Raw genomic sequence first — 20,366 nt, forward strand, 5'->3', positions numbered from 1 at the left:
TATTTATTTTCGTACTTTCTATTTATTTTATTTTTTTGGTGAAGAAAAGTAAAGTTATGGAGAGCGGTGAGTAAAAGTCATCGTAAATGGTTGTTTCAATCTAGTACTTTCTTGTTCTTTAACTCCTGTTCTGCTGAAGAAAATAAATCATAGTTTTTTTCGAAATATAAAAACTCGAAATCCCAGACTTTTTTAAAAAAAATTCATTTTTTAATAATTTTACAATGTTTTTGTCAGACATGGTCAGTATACTTAAATGTTTTTAGAATTGAAAAAAACAGCCTCATTAGAATTTGTTAAGCCTATAATTATTGAAAAGAAAGCAATGTATTACTCATTTTTAACAAATAATATGAAATTCAAAATGAGTTTGTGAATGTATCTCTGGAATTAAGCTAATTGAACGAATTGTTATGTCTCTAGTTAATTACAAAAAGAAGCCAAACTGGCACGTAATTTTATGCTCAATAAAATTTTTAGGAAATTTATAATGCTGGATCTTATTTAAGAAAATTAAGCCTTGTGAAAAATATAAATAAAAAATGTGTGGAATATTAATTTATTTTTGTGTGCATGAGTTTACAATAAACATTGCTGCTTAAAAAACACTTTGTTGCTTAAAAAACACTTAATTAAAATTGCCCAATCACTAATCTGTCAAAACATACATCATGGCATAGCATAATTTTAGCTGGATTTCAATGATATAGAGGATTTATAGCTGAACTTATGAGACATGATGATTTGGATAATGATTAATGATTAGAGATAATTATAATTATTGGGTGGCCATAGGCTTATTAAAAAGCGATTTCCTCCGCTTTAACAAAAAAGAGTCAAAATATGCTAAACCACATGAAAAAATTATGCACTGGCAGCAAATGTGGCAAACTGGTGGCAAATCCTATGAAATATTATTTCTTTGGAATATAGTGCACGAATCATTGGTAGGAGAGAGTTTTAAAGTGGGCAGTATAGTTCAGCAGTGTCTTCGAATGTATGTACATCTAATTCGCTTCAGATTTTGTTACTAATTTGTAAAATAGTGTGATAAAATCTTATTTGACATTAAAAAAACAATAATGCAATCTAAAATTTATTTATCCAAGAAAATGTTAGTAGATATACTTAAAAATATTGTTTATATACCATCTGAGGAAAGTAAAATGTCTGCCTCATTATACATAATTTTTATGGGGTATATTTTATATTTCATTATTTACTTTTATATAATGAGAAATATCTGCATATATTGAAAATAAGTAAAAAGCTGTAATAATCGAAAATTAGTTTTAAATAATAAAATATTTTTTTTTTACATAATTTGTATATCTTAGTTGTATTTTTCATTGAATCTAAAGATTTTTAAAATCATAATATGTTACCAATAGTTTGAAGTTCGAGTTTTTATTGAATTCTAAACGTGTTTTTAATAGGCTTACATCAAGAAACCAACAAATGAAAACTACGCCACTATTGAAAATGGAATAAAAATGTTTCATTTAAATTTCAACAAGGAAAAATTTTCAAAACTTATGATTCTGACATTTGTTGAATGCACGTATTGAGCACAGTTAGACAAGACACTGAAAACGATAAGTGTAAGCGAATGGCAATTTTCTGTAAATATTGATTTTTGAAAATAGTATGCAAATTATTCTCAAAATATTTGGCGATTATTTCCTGAGGGTGTTTGAATTTATCCGTGGTTTTCGGAATATTCAACTCGTATTCTAATTAACTCCGGACATGAATATTACTACTTTCTACAGACGCATGGATATTGAGATTGGAAATCTTAAATGTCAGAGAGAGGAATAGAGCATGAAAATTGTGAAATGTTTCGTGAAATAGCTTAAACAGAAGGTAATTGAAACTTTTGCATACTTATGCATTTATTTACTGAGAAAGTTTAACTCAAATAAACAGTATTATTGATCAGTCGCCATATAGTTTAGGAAGAAATTCCTATGAATAATTAAGACTTGGACAGTATTGAAACCAGCTGCATATTATAAATGTAATAGATATTATATTAATTAAATGTTAAAGTAATTATATATATATATATATATATATATATACAATGTTGTTGAACAGCTGAGCCGATATTTGAGTTCAATGTCCAATTTTATATCCTTGTAATTTTGAACCAAATCCAGAAGACAAGGGAACTCTAGGATCAAGTATTAGGAAAAATTTGCTTTCGAGGAGGACTTTTAAATGGAACTAACTCGCATTTGCGTTACATGGAGTGGAAAACCACGAAAAACTCCCACTTTTTTGAATAAAAAAAGAGGACATTGCACATGATCCGTATACCACTGTGAATAATTTTTCGTCAGAACTGTGGTCGGTGCTAGCTGGGTACCGGGTAAAATTCGTATCGACCAACAATCGCTGGGATTCGATCTCGGACCATCTCATTAGGTGGCTAGTGCTCTATCTGAGTCACCGCGTTTCAACTTATATGTATTAATAAGAATTGAAAAAAAATAATGGTTTGTAAGGCTTGTTTTAATATACTAAATAAAATATCGGTAATAAATATATGCACTTAAATATATAGTTACTATATAGTTACTTGTAACTTGTTTTCATAAAAAAAAATACCAACAAAATTTTTAAAACAAATTATTGGAAAGTAAGGTTTAATGTACTAGTTTCTTGAAAGTAAAATATTCCTAATATTTTTGTGAAATCAAAACAGTTGTATTTTTGTAAATAAATTGTTCTTACTGACAAGGTTAACTCAGCCTTTAATCCCTACTGTGGGTTGAATAAATGAGGTTGAGAGGGTTGATTGATTAACTTATGAAAACACTTATTTTTTTAAAGTATTTAAACCAATATTTTTTATACCCTGTTTGATGTCAAAAAATTTAAAGCAAAAATATTTATATAGTTTAAAGAAATGGTTGACGTTGTTAAGAGATATTTTAATCAAGTGTAATTATAATACTAATTTATTTAATAAATCTATAAATTTTAATTTTTTTTTCAATTTGGTATGTCTGTGTTGCTGATAAGCTGACTGTGTACATATAATTAAGTTTCTAACTTAAAAGTAGGAAAAATTAAAAATTTAAGTTTTACACCTTGTCATTCAATAAAATAAAAAATCTTTTATTCATTTTTTTTGTTCCTCCATCATTTAAACTAATTTCATTCTCGAAAAGCATAACTGAATCTTTCGTTTTCAGTAGGTGAAAGTGCCAGATATTGGACTTATTGGTCTTAGGCTTGACTTTACCCATGAGAAAAATTTATTTTACTTCATTCTGAATTCTGAGCAGCAGTTTTGAGAATTAAATTTATGTCGTGTTGCAAAGAAAATTTCTCCATAAGTTTTCCTGGAATGTCAGTTTGTAATTCTAATACAGTATTTGAGATATCAAATACTATAACTTGTATGGAAATAATTCTTTTGATTGTAAGAGTTAGTTGCTGAATATATGCACTTACCAATGAGGGAATTGTGTTTATAAAATTATAAATTTGAATTGCATAAAATTGAATCACGTATTCAAATCCTTCAGTTTTGGCTCACTAGAGAAATTCTATATTATTAGATTTACTCTATTATATTGTTTATTTATACCTCGACCCGCCCTATTCAGGGCACACGAGAGTAGAACAAACATTCTACTGACAAAACAAACATAAACATACATTTACTCTTATATATAATACTTACGAGAATTAAAATTTTTCTGCATTATTATTGGGAATTAAGTAAATTTATTGAATATTAAATACATTTTGTCTATGGCAATCCGGTTTATGAATAGTTTACTTTATGCATTTCTTTTCTTTTCCTTAAGGTGAAGCGCTTAAAATATTTAAGGATATAATATTTTTCAAATGTAAAAGTTTAAATATGGTGAAAATAGTTATAAAATCCCCTATTCAAAAATTCAAAGATTGGACTTCAAGGTACAGTCGGCAAAAAAAAAAAGATATCACCCTGAATAATTTTCGTTCTAATGATCGGATTTTCACGAACTAAGTGTTAATCTTAATGGTTCCTGGGGGTGACCTCAAATATGCTAATTAATTAGTGCTAACTATTAATTAAGTTACGAAATCAGACACAAAAACGTACTTTCTCTGAATAAACATATATTTTTTCTTACACATTTGGATTCTTAACCTTCAAAATATAGGGGGTAGCCGCAATCTGGGAAATATGGTCCCCATAGTTTGGTCAGGAGAGCGATTCAAAGTTCGTACCCCTTAATGTTAATTTCACTTTTTACGTTTTTAGTCATATTTTAAAAACTAATAAAGCAATTCGAAGAAAATTTCACCCAGTCATAAAACTCATTTACCCAAAGATAATTTCACGAAAAAAATAATTTTTAATAATTGTTAATTATTTTTTATTATTTAATTAAATTAAGGTTGAAAAATTTTTGAATTATAAGGTATGAGTTTTTTTATACCATATTAATCTACATATTTTTCAATTGAAAAATCTAAAGTTTCAACTGTTTTTATTTATTAGAAGCTGAGAAAAATTAAAATTAATTATTTTTAAAAAAATAATTTGGCGACAATGAAGAAATGATTAAATGGAGCGATTAATATTAAAATGTGATAAACTTGCGAGGAACTTGACTTCGCGCGCTTAGCATAAAATTTCATTCATATTTTTTTCGCTAATAATCGTTTGCTTATCTTTTCATTTTTATTTTTTTACGCTATAAAATACGATGTTTCTTCTTTAGTCGCCTAAAATTCTATTTGCAATTTAGTAAAGAAATTTGAATAAAACATTTTATTGAATAAAATATACTTTATTCAGAGAATGTGGAGTTTTATAAAAGCATGCTTCTGATAGAATATGATTATACAACAGATTGTGCTTCTTTAATGTGATTTTCTTTTATTTTCTCAATAACTGATAAAATTTCAATAATATACATACGAATGAATAAATTTGGAATAAAATATTCATCAATTTCTTGAATATATATTTTATAAATATTAATAAAAATACGCAGTTAACATTTTTAAGCATCTCTCACAACATCGCAAATTTCTCAAAATCTTATAGGGTAAACTAACCAGTGAAGGAATACTTAAGCTTAGCTTGTCTTTAAAAAAAAAAATCATAAAAATTTCAAAATTTGTAATTTTAGCTAAATGACGTATTTGTTATTAAATGCATGTCAACATATTTGTTATTAAATGCAAATTATGTAAAAAAAAATTTAGATAACTTACATAATATTGTTTTAAGCTTTTGGTGGTTTAAATAATAAGTAGTAAGATAACCAAGTGAAGGAACAGTTCTTAAATTGAATAAATACTAAATTTTCCAGTGAATGAACACTTAATTTTGAGAATGTTTGATGCTCGTTAGGAATCCTTAGGCCACACAGATATCTGTCGCCCTGTAGATGCCTGAATTGACTGATGTTAACACAGGCGGGCATTAGGAAAAAAAAATCTTTTAAGTTTTCGTGCCCCCATTTCAGTATCTTAAGGGCCTTACGAGCTCTGTTTAAAAAGAGAGTGTATAAGATATATATATATATATATATATATATATATATATATATATATATATATATATATATATGTAACATAAAAAGCTTCAATTAATCTTTTTATGTTAGTTTCTTTGCTATAAAACTTCATCCTAATTAATTATTCTAAACGAAATGCTTTCTCACACTTTTAAAAACCACATCCTGTTCTTAAATCTATTTTTGGCTCAAGTATGCATTTAATTAAGAGCAGGACATTTTTCCCTTTGCTCTTGTGTGGGAAACGTTCGATCTATTTCATAAACCAATAGCAACTACTAAGAGTTCCCTCTTTCCCTAAATTAAGACATATTACGGATTTTACTTTGCAAGATTTTCTCTAACATATAACCAAGGAGCGCAACTTTTCATGTGCACTTTCACTCATTCTCATGACTGCTCTTGTCTAATAATTAATAAATAAATTTTGTACCCTCCTTCCCGACCTATGACCTGTTTTAATCCTTCCACTCGGCAACGACGTTATATATATATATATATATATATATATATATTATATATAATATATATATATATATATATATATATATATATATATATATATATCTGATATATATATAACAAAAATAATCATAGTAGCAGTATTTGGTGGTAAATGTAGCTTATCGTAATTGAAGAATATGCTGTGCGACATTTTATGGTGAATTTGCGAACGTAAGTTTCAGAATGTATCGAAACATGTGGATGCTATTTGCTAATCATCTTTATCCAAAGAAAACCATGTAACGTAAATATCTAGCAAAATAAAGCAATTTTTTAAACAATGAATCCAGGGCTGGATTTAAGCTTGGCGGGGCCCTAAGCTACTGAAAATGATGGGGCCCTTTTAAGATCAATTCTATTTCTATACACCTAAAGTAAACTGTCGTATTTTTTATTGCTGAATATTAACATTATATTATTAAAAATTTTATAATATTGCTTGATTGTTAAATATATTGATTGTGATGGGACTATAATATAGAGCCTTTCAATTATTGCACATATTTTTTGAACGAGGAAAAAAACTGAAACTCTTTTTAAGAACATCATAAGTTCAGAGTAAAGATTTGGCATGTTAGAAGAACCATTATATGTTTAACAGAGTTTTTTTTTCCTTGAAATTATGAATATATGTTATTTGGAATTTTAAATGATTTTTTTTTTCTTTTCCTTTTTTTGCGAATTTTTTTTCTAAATTGTGTTTTTTTTCTTTAACGTTACATTTCGCTTTGCTGCTCTATCACTTAGGAACATTAAATTATGAAGGTGTGTCAAAAATAAGCAAGGAGTTAGAAAGAACATAAGAAAATACAATTTGATTATTAGTTTTTTTTTTTTTTTGTAACCGCCGTTGAACAACCGACTTAATTTTGAGTTTACGGCTACAAGTGTTTAACTCCGTATAATATTGAATAATCACCTTATAATTTTGAACTCAATCCAGAACACAAGAGAATTGGATCAGTACCCAGAGGTATTGATTTGTTGTGAGAACTTAGAGGACTTTGTGACCACGGCAGATTTAACATGCACCAGTCACCATTTTATACATGGGTATTCTTCGGCCGGCTGGAGTCGAAATCCCATTCTCACGAACACGAGTTCAACGCCCTACCAACCAGGCTATCCCCGCCAAATTATTAGTTTATTTTATAATAGTCATTGAAAAGCCAACCTAATTTCGAGTTCACGACTACTAATGTTCAACTTATTAGACTTCTAATTTTAAACTCAGTTCAGAACACAAGGGAACTCCAGGATCAAGTATTGGAAGAAATTTTTGTCTTGGAGGGGGACGTTTTGATGGAACTGACCAGCATTTAAGTTACATGATGAGGAAAACCACAAAAGCTTTCTACTGTCAGTCTGACAATAAGGGGACTCTAACCTATGATCCGTCTACCACTGAGGATATTTTACTTCGGCACAGTGGCTGCTGTAAGCCGGGTGTAGAATTCGTATCGACCAGTCAACACTGGGATTCGAACTCAGTGCCCTTGAGTCCATCTTCACTGGGTAATAACTCTGCAGGAGGTACCAATTTTATTGAATTGCCAAATTTTAGTCATCTTCAAAATGTAAGTAGAAATTCAGTCGTAATTTTTGTAGAATAAAAAGATGGAAATAAACCGTTTTTCCTCTTAATCTGCAATCATTAATCAGAAGCAACCATGAGGGTTAGTGTGCAAAATGAACAGGGGGTGCAGCTTTCTAGTTTTTTAAATACTTGTTAAATTATTAGTTTTTAACATGCATACTTAAAAAAAAATAAGAAATACATTTTTCAGTATTAAGAAATAATAATTAAAAACTGTCATCAGCTGGAATAGAACCCGCGATCTCACAGTTTTCTGTTAGATTTCATAATCATCAGCCCCGAATATTCACACCTGCCTTGCGGATATTTATTTATTATTATTATTATTATTTTTTAAATTTAATAAATGAAGTCATTTGGATACTTGACATTCTTGAACTGGATACTTTAAATGCTTGACATTCGTTATTACAGAATGAAAAGCTTTGAAAGACAAATACTAGTTATTGTTTAATAATATTTAATTAAAGAAAAAACATAACCCGTATTGAAATCTAACGAATTGTCCCTGATAAATTTTGTGACAGAAAAGAAAAATTTAAGCCTGATACATGTCCGGATTTTTGAAACACTTTCTAGTTTTACTAATTAATCTAATTGGTTTCGATGTCTTTCATCCCGCCTGTCTCATTAGTGATTCAGCATATTTCGATATCATTTTTGATTCGTTCTTACTTAAGATTAATTTGTTTGCGACAATTAATTTGTATAACTTTTTTACTACATTTTTGCGAGGAATTTAAAAATATAATATCGAGGCCATAACTGAAGTTAAATTGGCTTTTTTGTATGCCTCTTTTACTTACATCATCCACACACCCACACGTGACCTACTGCTTCTTAGAAACGGATATTAAATAGTCTCTTGATCAAATAATGGGACAAAATTTGCCTTTTAAACAAATCAAAAAACTTTTTTACCTTTTAAAATTGTTTATTTTTAAATAATTTATTAATACTCGTATTGTTTAAAAGATATGTTCCTTTTCATTGACAACACAGTTTTATATTTTATCTAGTCATTTATTTATATTTTTCAAACTTATTTTTTATTTTTTTTATTTTATTAAATTAAATGCACAGATTTAAAATAAAAACAAATCTCCCAAAATTTTATTAGTTTCAATTTGCAATTTTAAGAAGTTATTTCGACTTTGCTTTAAAAATTTGAAATCCTTATAAATTAAAAATTTAGATGCCTTATTAACTTTAAACACATAATAACAACAAAAATCAGGGAGTTAAAAATAGAAACAAGTATGATCAATAAACAATAAAATCATAAGCTAACTAAATAAATGAATTTTGTGTACGAAATATCATATTTTACAAATTAAACATAATTCATATTTTGGAGATACATGGAAAATTTGGTCAGACAGGAGGTTTGAACAATATTTTTTACATATATATTTAAACATTTGCTTAGCTGATGATCACTTGATTTCTATGCTCTATCAAGCAATATCACATGTTGCTTCTGTCTATTAGCAGTAAGTAAAATTAAAGTAAAACCACATCTATTATCTCAATTTCATTCAAAATAAACCAAATCAAGAATTTTGGCAGATAGGCCTGTCAAAGAGGGAATTGAATAGTGGCCCACCATTTAAATAAATAAAGAAAGGAGTTCACGGATTCATGTACGATTAATTTGGAAAATAACAAATTAAAATCAATTGCAATAATTAAGTAAATTAAACAATTAAGCTAGTTAAAACATTTAGGATAATTAAAAGGAAAAAAAGCTTTTCTAATAAATTGGAAATAATAAATTTTGCAAAAAAGAAAAGTTAAAATTAAACGAGAAGCTCTTTAACGACAATGAGACACAACGGAAATCTCGAAACAGAGTGACCCTAAACAAGATTCTCCCACAGCCCTAGAAATTTTTTGTCCAGAAATCAGACAAAAGGGTGTTTCTGTGGACAGAAGAGCCCACAGCAATTTAAAGAAACTGAAAACATTTCCCACAGTGAAAATTGAGGCTGCTATTTGACTACTCCACGGAGTACCGCTTTTTAAGATCCATGGACTACTGCCATCACTGCTAGCTACGAAAGCTACAGGATATTTTCATCTGTCAAAAGGCCTTTTTATTGTTGTTTTGGTTAAAAAAGTGAAGAGTAACAATTATTTTATATTTGTAAACACTTCTATTAGATTTTGAAAAGCGTTCGCCAATGTGAAAAAGAAAAAAAAATTATTTTAGGCTTCAGAGGGCTCCAGCTCCGAATAAAACCTTAAAAAAAGAAGGAAAAAGTTGGATCTGGGGGCCCTTGCCATCTCGGGGCCCCAAGCTACAGCTTATTTAGCTTATACGTAAATCCGGCCCTGAATGAATCATACAATATGCAACATATTATTTCTATATCTTATTCTTAAACATAACATATTTCAATGTTTTTAAAATGCCACTAAACATTCAGCAATTCATTGAGTTATAGAAAAAAGAAATCGTAAATTACAGAAAACCTTGTGAATGTGCATTACAATTACTATACAATCTACATTTTATTTTTCATGCACTTTTTTTTCCTTCAAACTTTTATGACTAGAAGACTCGATTAAAGCTGTAAAAATCTCTATCCCTAAAATTTTGTATATAGCTATTATAAGTTACGTTAATTTGATTTTAGTATGAAATCCTCGAATAAACATAGCAAAAATAGCATAATCTAAATAATATCAGATAAAAAGTTCATGTATTTAAATTCTGAAAACTTATAAATCGATTCAAATTTTCTTTTCAAAAGAGATTAAAATAATTTTTTATTTTATTTATTTATTTATTTATTTTGCTTTTTGGACATAAATGAACTTAAAAATTGTCTATTGCCTAGAAACTTCGAGGTGTTTTCTATTAACTATTAATTAAACCTCTCAGAGCAATCACAAAACATTATTTAAATTTTTTTACAGTCAGAAATTGGTTGCCTAGCAACCTAGTAAAATTAAGCGTTTCTCTTTTGAATCAGTCAAGGGTTATCTTAAAATATTTATTTGCGCAGGCGACTTTTTTTGGCGGTTTTCTGGACTATCGCCAAATATATAAACCTTTATTGCAACCCAATTTACGACCCAATTGTTTTAAAATTTTGTCTACCCCCCCTAATTCAAGGTGTCTAGATTCCAAATATGTAAAAAAAATATATGTTTATTCAGAGAAAGTACGTTTTTGTGTCTGATTTCGTAACTTAATTAATAGTTAGCACTAATTAATTAGCATATTTGAGGTCACCCCCAGGAACCATTAAGATTGACACTTAGTTCGCGAAAATCGGATCATTAGAACGAAAGTTATTCAGGGTGATATCTTTTTTTTTTTGCGGACTGTACATAGACAATGGTTAATATTTACTATTATGTTTAATTTTCTATTATGTTTCATTTACTGTTACGTTTAATTTACTGTTACGTTTAATTTACTATTATGTTTAATTTACTATTATGTTTAATTTCCTAACTCTAAGGGCAACAATTTGCTATCAGGCTGGCAAATAGTCTAATTGGAGCATCAGTGGCTAAGGAGATAGAGCGTTTACATCGCAATGACGTAATCCAAGTTTGAATCCATGTCATGGCAGGTTGTTAAAAATTCTACTCCTGTTTCACACTGATCACAATGCTGACGTAAAATATTTTCGGTCGAAGACATATCATTGGTCTCCTTACCTACGGGCCAACCGTTGGAAGTTTTCCTCACCTAGCAATATGCAAATGAGAGTTATTTCCATCAAAAATTCTTTCACGAAGACTAGTTTGTTTTAATGCTTGATCTAGGAGTTCCCTTGTCTTCTGGGTTGGGTTAAAATTACAAAACTACAGAGTTGAACAATGGTAGTTTTAATCTCAGAATTAGGACGGATGTTCAAAGCCGATTATAAAATATAAGGAAAACAGTCAGATTCTATATTAAATTTCTATGAGATAAATGTTTGTAAAAAAATTAAGATTATTTGACCATTTATACGAAACATGATTTTTGTTTCAATAGTATAGTAAGAAAATAATTAATGTATTTTTCTAAAAAAATACCTATTGATAATAAATAAAATACTTATGTATGTACGAAAAATGGGAAAGACTATTAAATTCATAAGATTCAATATGTAGGGGAGAGTGGGGTCAATTGTAACAGGGTACGATTGTAACAGAGCAAAAGTTTCAAGTGTCGGGTTCTAGATTTGGTTCCTAGGTGGCGCACAAGGTTTTTTTAATAAATCTACATGTACACCCCTGCTGGCAACCATTTTTATGTACTTTTGAAAGAGATACATCACAAAAGATATTTTCACGCTACGTAAGTACTTTTTTTGGTATTAGAATATTATATTGTAACAAAGTAATTTTGTTTAAACAAATAAAAATTATTAACCGAATATGTAAGTGGACACCTTAATTAACATTTCAAAAAAAATATAAGTTTTGTTAATTAACTAGCATTGTTTTTAACAAATGAAGCTGAAATGGTGTCTTGGGAACGATTGTAACAATAAGTAAGGGGACGATTATAACAACTGAAAATAAATAATCTTATGTTTGCAAACCATTACTCAACTCTTTAAGAACCACCAATAGTTTCCTATATCATTTATATTATGTTGCATGTGTATTATTTTATTTGTCACCTTTCACAGCATAAATTAAAATTTTTAAGCCCTTAAAGTTAAAAGTTTAACCCTTCAGGTCTCTGCTCATTATTATTTTTATTCCTAAAATATCACTACTATTTCGATCAATAAAAAAAATATATCACAACTATGATAATATGTATAATTAACTATGTTTTAGTTGAATTTATGAACTGTTACAATTGACCCCTTAAGTGGGACAATTGTAACAAGTGCACGACTGTCAAAAATTGTTAATAACTAATACAATAACATTTAAAATTAAGTATTTATTTTTTTCTAGTAGAGGATAGTCTACTTTACTCGTTTGTCAATTAATACTAATAATATATTTGATTCTTTGTTAGTTAAAAATAGTTAAGTAAAAAATTTTACAATTCATCCCACTCTACCCTAACCATTTTTTCTTCAAATTATGAAAGTATTATAAAAAAAATTATACATATTAATAAAGCTTTACCAAGTATAACATTAAGCAAGAAAATAAAGTGATTGAGTACCTTCGAGGCTGAGTTGTGCAGATCCTTGAGCTGAGTTTTCATGTCCTCTAACAAAGCATTGATACATTCCTTTATCTTCCCTCTGAACTGAATAGATCTGAAGAACTTCTGAACTAATAAGCTTCGTTCTGGCAGACGTAATAATTGGTTTTAAGTTTTTCGTCCAAATGAGCGATGATTATTTGTGGACCCGTAACGTTACATGTGAAAGTAACACTTATACCTTCTTTAACAATTAGTTTTTCTGGATAAATGGAAACTCTAAGTCTTTCTGAAACAGATAAAAGTAAAATTTTATTAAACAGTTATAGCTATTTAATATTTAAATTGTTTGCAGTTTTAATGATTTCAACCTTTTTCACTTTTAATTGTTCAGATTGATTACATTTCTAATTGTTTATATATACAGGATTATTCATAATTCCCTCCGGGGTTTCGAAGCGTTATAGCAAAAAAAAACGAAGACGAATATGACAAAAAAGAACATATGAAATTATTCCGAAAGTATTCAAGTTCTAATTTTAAGCAGTTGTTGGTAGATGGCAGTAACATGTACCACTGAAGCCAGTTGTAATAAGCATAAGGTTGTAGTAAACAGAGGGAATTATGAATAATTCTGTTGTTTTTTTTTTGAATTGCTATTGTTAATATCATTTATATTTCTAATTAGCTATGCTGTTTAAAATTCTAACAATTTTCAATACTTTAAACTCTAAGAGCATATAGATGGGGAAAAAAGGAATGTTTTTTGGTATGCATAAACATAACGAAACAGCCTGAAAAGAGCACAAATAGTACCATACAGGGAATCATACTGTAGTTTTGGTATTGTAAAAAAAGATCCGTAGAGAGTGTTTAAACTTAGAATGAAAAAGGGGTGCTTAGGAGTACAGTTGGAAACCACATAAAGAATTTGCGACAAGGAAAAGGGGTGGCTTTCCAATCGATTAGAAGTAACAAACTTTAACAAGAGAATTAAACTAAAATAAATGATATAGGAAATAGTTTCGTAGGCAACTGGTAAAGTATTCGGGGGTTAAAGAAAAGAAACTTTCACTTGGTAAGAAAAAATAACTCCTTAGAAAGGTCAATAACAAAATTATTAGAATTTCAAAATATGAAATGATTTCTATAGTTCTAGGCTGAAAATCAGTGTTCAAAGTTTGACGAGAAGAAACTTTAAATATGGGATTAGAACTATGTAATGGAGTGGAAAATATTTAAATATCTTGATTATGAATACATATTTCATGTACTTCAGTTGAAGAGTTTTTTTAAGTTTAAGCGCTATACTTGGATCATGGTAGTAAGATATTTAGTAAATTCCCTTGCTAGCAATACCGTCATTCGGGGCTACTTTGTGCAGCGGGGGCAACTTTGTGCAAATTCGAATTAGGCATTTTCAAGTGCTGCTATTCAGTATTATGTTTATTTCACGTTAAAAATGTGTGGAATTTGAAGATAGAAGTCTCTTCTATCACAACAAACATTTTTTCGAATTTTAAAACAATCTCCGAGTGTGTTTCGTTCATCCAATGTCAACAATTTTCCGAGGACGTCGGATTTAAAAAAGTGTGCGTGGAGACTTTAGCTGTGAAATGCAAAGACGTTGAACAATTGACGTAAGTGTAAAATTTTTTATTTATACATTAATGAGCAATTATATCATGTTAGCGTTTAAAAAAATTTAAAATTAATAACAAATAAGCGGAAAATGAAAGAAAAAAAATGCACCGTGGGGCTACTTTGCGCAAAGTTTCATTCGTTTTTTTTTCCGACAGAAAAATTGTCAGACGTTATAAAAAAAATACCTCTAACGAAAATTACCTTGATTACACTTCAGAAAAGCTGCAACAATGTTTGCAAGCAGTTGCTGGTGGTATGTCGATTGCAGAAGCTTCTCGGAAATACAAAATCCACAGAAATACTATCTCTAATAAAATTCACAAGGAACACGTGAAACGTGCTGGTAAACTATTTTTTTTCCTCTAATGAATTAAATCAAACGATTTAACACATAAAAATATTTTTCATAGGACATCAGGTGATTTTGACAGAAACTGAAGAGTAAGTTCTGTCGTGTTCATTCAAGCATGTTATGTTCAAATTTATTAATATTATAAATGTTAATGAATATGTAATAATTATTATTTTGGAAATATTATCCATTTCAATGTTAAAAAAAGTATATGGTTTCCTTTTGTTTAAGCTCAAATGTTTTGAAATAAAAAATTTTTTTAAGAAAAAATTCTTCAAAAAAATGGTTTTTTAACGCTGAAAATTATTTTCAAACTAATATCTTTACATATCTTGATGTTTTTGTCTTTAAAAATGTCAACAATTAATTTTTTTAACAATTTTATATCAATATTTTACTAAAAACATGATTATTAAACTGAATTCCTATCGCTGCACAAAGTAGCCCCATTTGGGGGCTACTTTGTGCAAGGTATGTTCTTGACTTATTATTCGTAAATATTACATACAAATAATGCGAATATTGATCAAATTCACTCGTCTGAGTCCAGTTACGAATATAATATCGATAAATTTTACTAAAGTTTGAATTAACATAGTTTTTTTACACGTCAAAGTTCAAAAACTATGAAATCCTGCACAAAGTAGCCCCGAATGACGGTATCAATAATATTGATATAAATGTTAGTGAAATTTTGTTCTTTCACGAATGAGAAGATTACCTGAAACTTAAATATGTTAGATATATCTGTTTCGTGACTGATTTTGTGCTAAAAGACAAAACAAATTATTAAAGTTGAAATTACATATTTTATTAGATTCTGTTATTATATTTATAAGGATACAATCAATTATTTTAGAAGGAAATCAACGATCAAACACGAAACATTTAATGTAAAGGAGATTTCAGTTGAAGCGCTTTAAAAAACATTTTTTGCACGATAAACAAACTAGAGAAATACAAACACGCAATCCAGTAAGCTTTAGAATTCGAAATTTTATAATTTTCCCTGATCTATTTTCTCAGACACAGTTTTTAAAATCACGAATACATTTAAGTTTAAAGTTGTTTTCATTCATGTTATTTTCGTGTTATTAAAATGCTAATAAACTACATTGTTTTGATATATTTTTTCCTATGACCTTAATTCCAGTCTGTATAAATTAACTATATAGATATAGTCAGAAAAGACAAAAAAGTCGTCATTAAGAACTAAAATACGGTAACAATCTTAACGGTTCAAAAGTTTAAGCTAAAATATACTAATTATATAACGGACTGTAATTCTAGCTAACGGAACACATGATTGATCACTTTTTTTAAATAAACATGGCTTTTTTGTAGACAGACTGGGGTTTTTGATCTTGTAAAAGATTGAGGTTAGCCACTGCGGCAAAATATGGTCCCTAATAGTTTAGACTAAAAATCAGTAAGAATTTGACCCCGGAACTTCTGAAGAGAAATAAAAATGTTTTTCTTAAAAAGAAATTTATAATATAAACGTATTTTTATAAAAAAATATGCATTTTTACTTTTTAATATTTAATTTACTAATGATAAGAAAATTTTTAAAACGTAAATATGCAGATTTTTGCAATCATTTTGAGTATTTATTTGCTTAGAGAACGAAATCTAGGATAAATTTTCGAATCAGTATAAAAATAAAATAGTTCTTGAGAAGCTTAAATTTAAAAAATACGACTGACTTGAGATGACTGAATAAGCAAAAGATAAAATTAACATTAAGTGTACTTTTAACGTCCCCCCAGTCCAAATTATTGAGACAATATTTTTCAGATTGTAGATACCTTCCATGTTTAGAGGTTCAAGAATCCGAATTCGTCGTAAAAAGACATCTGAGAAAGTGCATTTTTCTGAAGGAATTGTAATATAAAATAATGCCTGAACAGTTAAATTAGCATAATGCATTTTAGACCCTCTACCCGTGAAAGCTCGACTATTAGATCAAAAGTTACAAAAGTGTTCCTTTTTTACACACTGTAGATAATTTCTTGTGCTTACATAATTAATTGCTATATCATATAGTATGTACATTCATTTTCAAAGATTAAAATACTCAAAAATAAGTTCCCACAAATCCCCAAGACTATGCAGTTTTTTTAAGTAATTGAAATGGATTTTTGTAATGTTTACCGTATTAAATTTCTCACTTTCAATTTTATCATCCTCAAATATATAATTTCAAAACCACAATAATTACTTAATTTTGAATATCAATGTATCAAATCACTTTCTCGGTCCAAATATATATATATATATATATATATATATATATTATATATATTATATATATATATATAATATATATATATATACATATATATATATATATATATATATATATTATATATATAATATATATATATATATATATAATATATATATATATATATATATATATATATATATATATATATATATATATATATATATATATATATATATATATAAAGGTTTATTTGAAGGTATGCTGTTGGTTATAACATCCAAACATAAATTCAAATCTTAATTGAAATAAATAAAACAGGAGGTAACCAAAATAACCATAACTACATTAATTCAAATTCAAATTGGTTATAACAGTTCACATCCCCACGCCACAAGGGAGGTGGTGTGGACAAATCTCCGGATGGTTCCGGCAGATGTTTATTGGAACATGTTATTCAGCAAGAGACATGCGAAAACCATCGGTCTCGCATCAAATACTTAGAGATTTCGATGTAAACAGGTTCCTGTCGTACATACCTTTGTAACTCTACGCATTATGGAAAATCATTTAATGATTCCTAATATGGAAGTAAAAGAGGGAAAAGATTATAAAAAAACTCCTCCTTTAAAATATAAATCTAATTATGATTCAATGGTATGTTTTCAGCCTTGAATTCCTAAAATAGAATATCTGTACGCTTACTCTTTAACAAAGACATTTTATGAAATCGAAAGAGTTTTAATTCTTTTTTAATACAAAAGTATTTATAAATTTTGTATTTTGTATATATATATATATATATATATATATATATATATATATATATATATATATATATATGTATATATATATATATATATATATATATATATATATATATATATATATATATATATATATATATATATATATATATATATATATATATATATATATATATATATATATATATATATATATATATATATATATATATATATATATATATATTTGGATAGTATATTTAATCCCTTCATAACACGTTTTATATCAGAATTTAATTCCTGAGAATACAGGAATAAGCGATTTACTGATTTTTAAATTTTCTACTTTATGTAGATATATTCAAAATAGTTGCAAGTGTCAAAAATTTATGTTATAAATTAAAATAAGTGCATGAAATAAAAATTCACATTTATTTTACATTTATAGCTCTAAAAGTCAGCTTTGAAGATTAAGTAAAAAAAAAGTTTATATCATACGCAACTATTGTTATGTTCGCTTCTTATTATCCTAAAAAGAACATCCCGGTAAGCTCTAAATTCCAGAGCTTAAGACCATGTTCTTCTTTAGTTTGCATTAACTCCTTGAACTCATTAAACAAGCATCGTACTTATACCTTGTTATGAATATTCAAAAGCATCGAGCCTCTTACAAGACAATGAATAAGTACCTCTTGAGAAAGGGGAAAAAACGATATCAAGTAGGGATAAAAGTCCTGAAGTGTTCATTATTTGTCAAAGATTCTTGTTAGATATTTCTTTTTTGTTTAGTGTAAACAAAAAAAAAATTCCCTTTACTACTATTGTGCTTGTCAGCAGAAAAGGGACTAAGAGCTGTTTTTCTTAACTAACAACCTTTTAGAGAAATTTTTCGATAGAAATAATCGAAAGGGTGTAGCGAGCTTCAAGCCTACCAGAACTCGGCTAAAACTAATGGATGTTCTAATTTAATCGAGCATACCCGCGTGCTAATTCTATTCTTTACAAATGAAAGGAGATGCTTTAATGATCGACTAGTTTTCCTGGTAAAAGTTGCGAGTGAGTAGTACTTTTCTCCAATAATGATAGGGTGATCAGAAAGAAGGGGTGTGCCATTAGTTCTAATTAAGTGATCTGAAAGTAAAATGGCTTAGATTAAGTACAACAATAGTAGAGAAATACACGTTACTTTGGATTTGCATTATTATATTTTGAAGCAAAGTTTAATTAACGTTCGCTCAAACGGGCAACTTAATATTTTAAATGGACAAAAGAATATGAATAAATGAGTGGTTAGCTCATAATATTTAATCACGTAGTATGGTACTAGTTTACAATGATTAAAACAAGTTAATTTTATTACAGCCTTATACGTTTGAGTTAAGGGAATGCAATTAAAATCGTAAATATTTAAGAACGAGGTACTGTCCCTCTATTTATATTATATTTCATATCAAATTGAAGGTTAATGTAATTTTCTAGTAAGTACTTTGGGAGTTTCTGAAAATTCTACTAGATAACAGCAAGTAAAATAAAAAAATCTTATTTTCTCCGTCGAAATTATGGTGTAATTGTTTAACAAGGATGATTTCCAGAAAAATTTAAAAATGTTCATCCCACAATATATTATTATAAACCTATGTTCTTCTTCTCTATCACTCTCGCTTATTCATTTGTATCTTAATGCTTTTAATTCATTACTGTCTCAGAAGTACAAAAGTACCGCATCATTTACCTTAATAACTTGAAAGAGCACTTTTAAAATCTTCTGACTATTTTGTTTCTAAACATTCTTCAAACTTGAATATAAGGTAGCAGTAAATGTTGTTGTGAGATTCCAAATTTAAAATACGTTATTTTGAACAAATAAGAAGCTTAAGCTTGTTTACATTGAAATGGGTTTTGAAATATTTCATTCTAATTTCGTAAAATATCTTAATTGTACAAATTATGGTTCTTTGATTTGAGACCATACGTTTAGTGCAACAAATTCACATAGCCTGCTGTTAATTGCACAATACAATTAAATAGTTCAGATCATACTCAGTTCTTGATATCATTAATTTTAGCTATGAATTTATTATGAATTAATCATTAAATCCATTGAAATATATATAATGAATTTGAAAAAAAATTTTACTGATATTTTTTATATTATGAAAAATGTACATTTATTTAAGTAAAGATAGGTGTATTAATATATGTCAGGATATGTGTTCAATTTATCAAACTCTTGAAAACGAAATTCAATAATATTATAAATTTTGGAACCTACTACAAGGTACATCAAACAATGGAGACTATATTTCTCAGATTGCGAATACCCTCTTTATTTCGGGAGTCAGAAATTTAAATCCATAAAAAAATAATATGTTATTCAGTGAAAATTTGTTTTTGTGTCAGATTTCGAAACTTAATATATCGTCTGCTCTAATTAATTAGCATATTTGAGACCATCCCTTTAAATCATTAAGGAGGAATCCTAGTACGCAAAGCTCAGGTCATTCGTCAAAAATAATTCAAGGTATTTTTTTTGTGTGCACTGTACGTAAGTAGCTCCCATTGTTGAAATTCCCGTTGTAATTCCCATTGTAACCATCATGATACCCATTGTAACCATTGTGATTCCCATTGAAACCATTGTAATTC

The 20,366-nt window shown here is 28.0% G+C and overlaps 1 protein-coding gene across 1 annotated transcript in view; it reads right to left on the minus strand.

The window, feature by feature from the left end:
• The window catches only part of LOC107441526 (cell adhesion molecule Dscam1), a 417,585-nt gene that overhangs the window by 270,207 nt on the left and 127,012 nt on the right, over positions 1-20,366 (minus strand). The window contains 2 exon segments of the mRNA XM_087153704.1: positions 12,770-12,947; positions 12,949-13,040. Coding sequence (XP_087009830.1) covers positions 12,770-12,947; positions 12,949-13,040 — 270 coding nt within the window.

Source organism: Parasteatoda tepidariorum, chromosome 10, assembly GCF_982258835.1.
Source record: "Parasteatoda tepidariorum strain Cologne lab strain chromosome 10, Ptep-v5.0, whole genome shotgun sequence".
NCBI classification, from domain to species: Eukaryota; Metazoa; Arthropoda; class Arachnida; order Araneae; family Theridiidae; genus Parasteatoda; species Parasteatoda tepidariorum.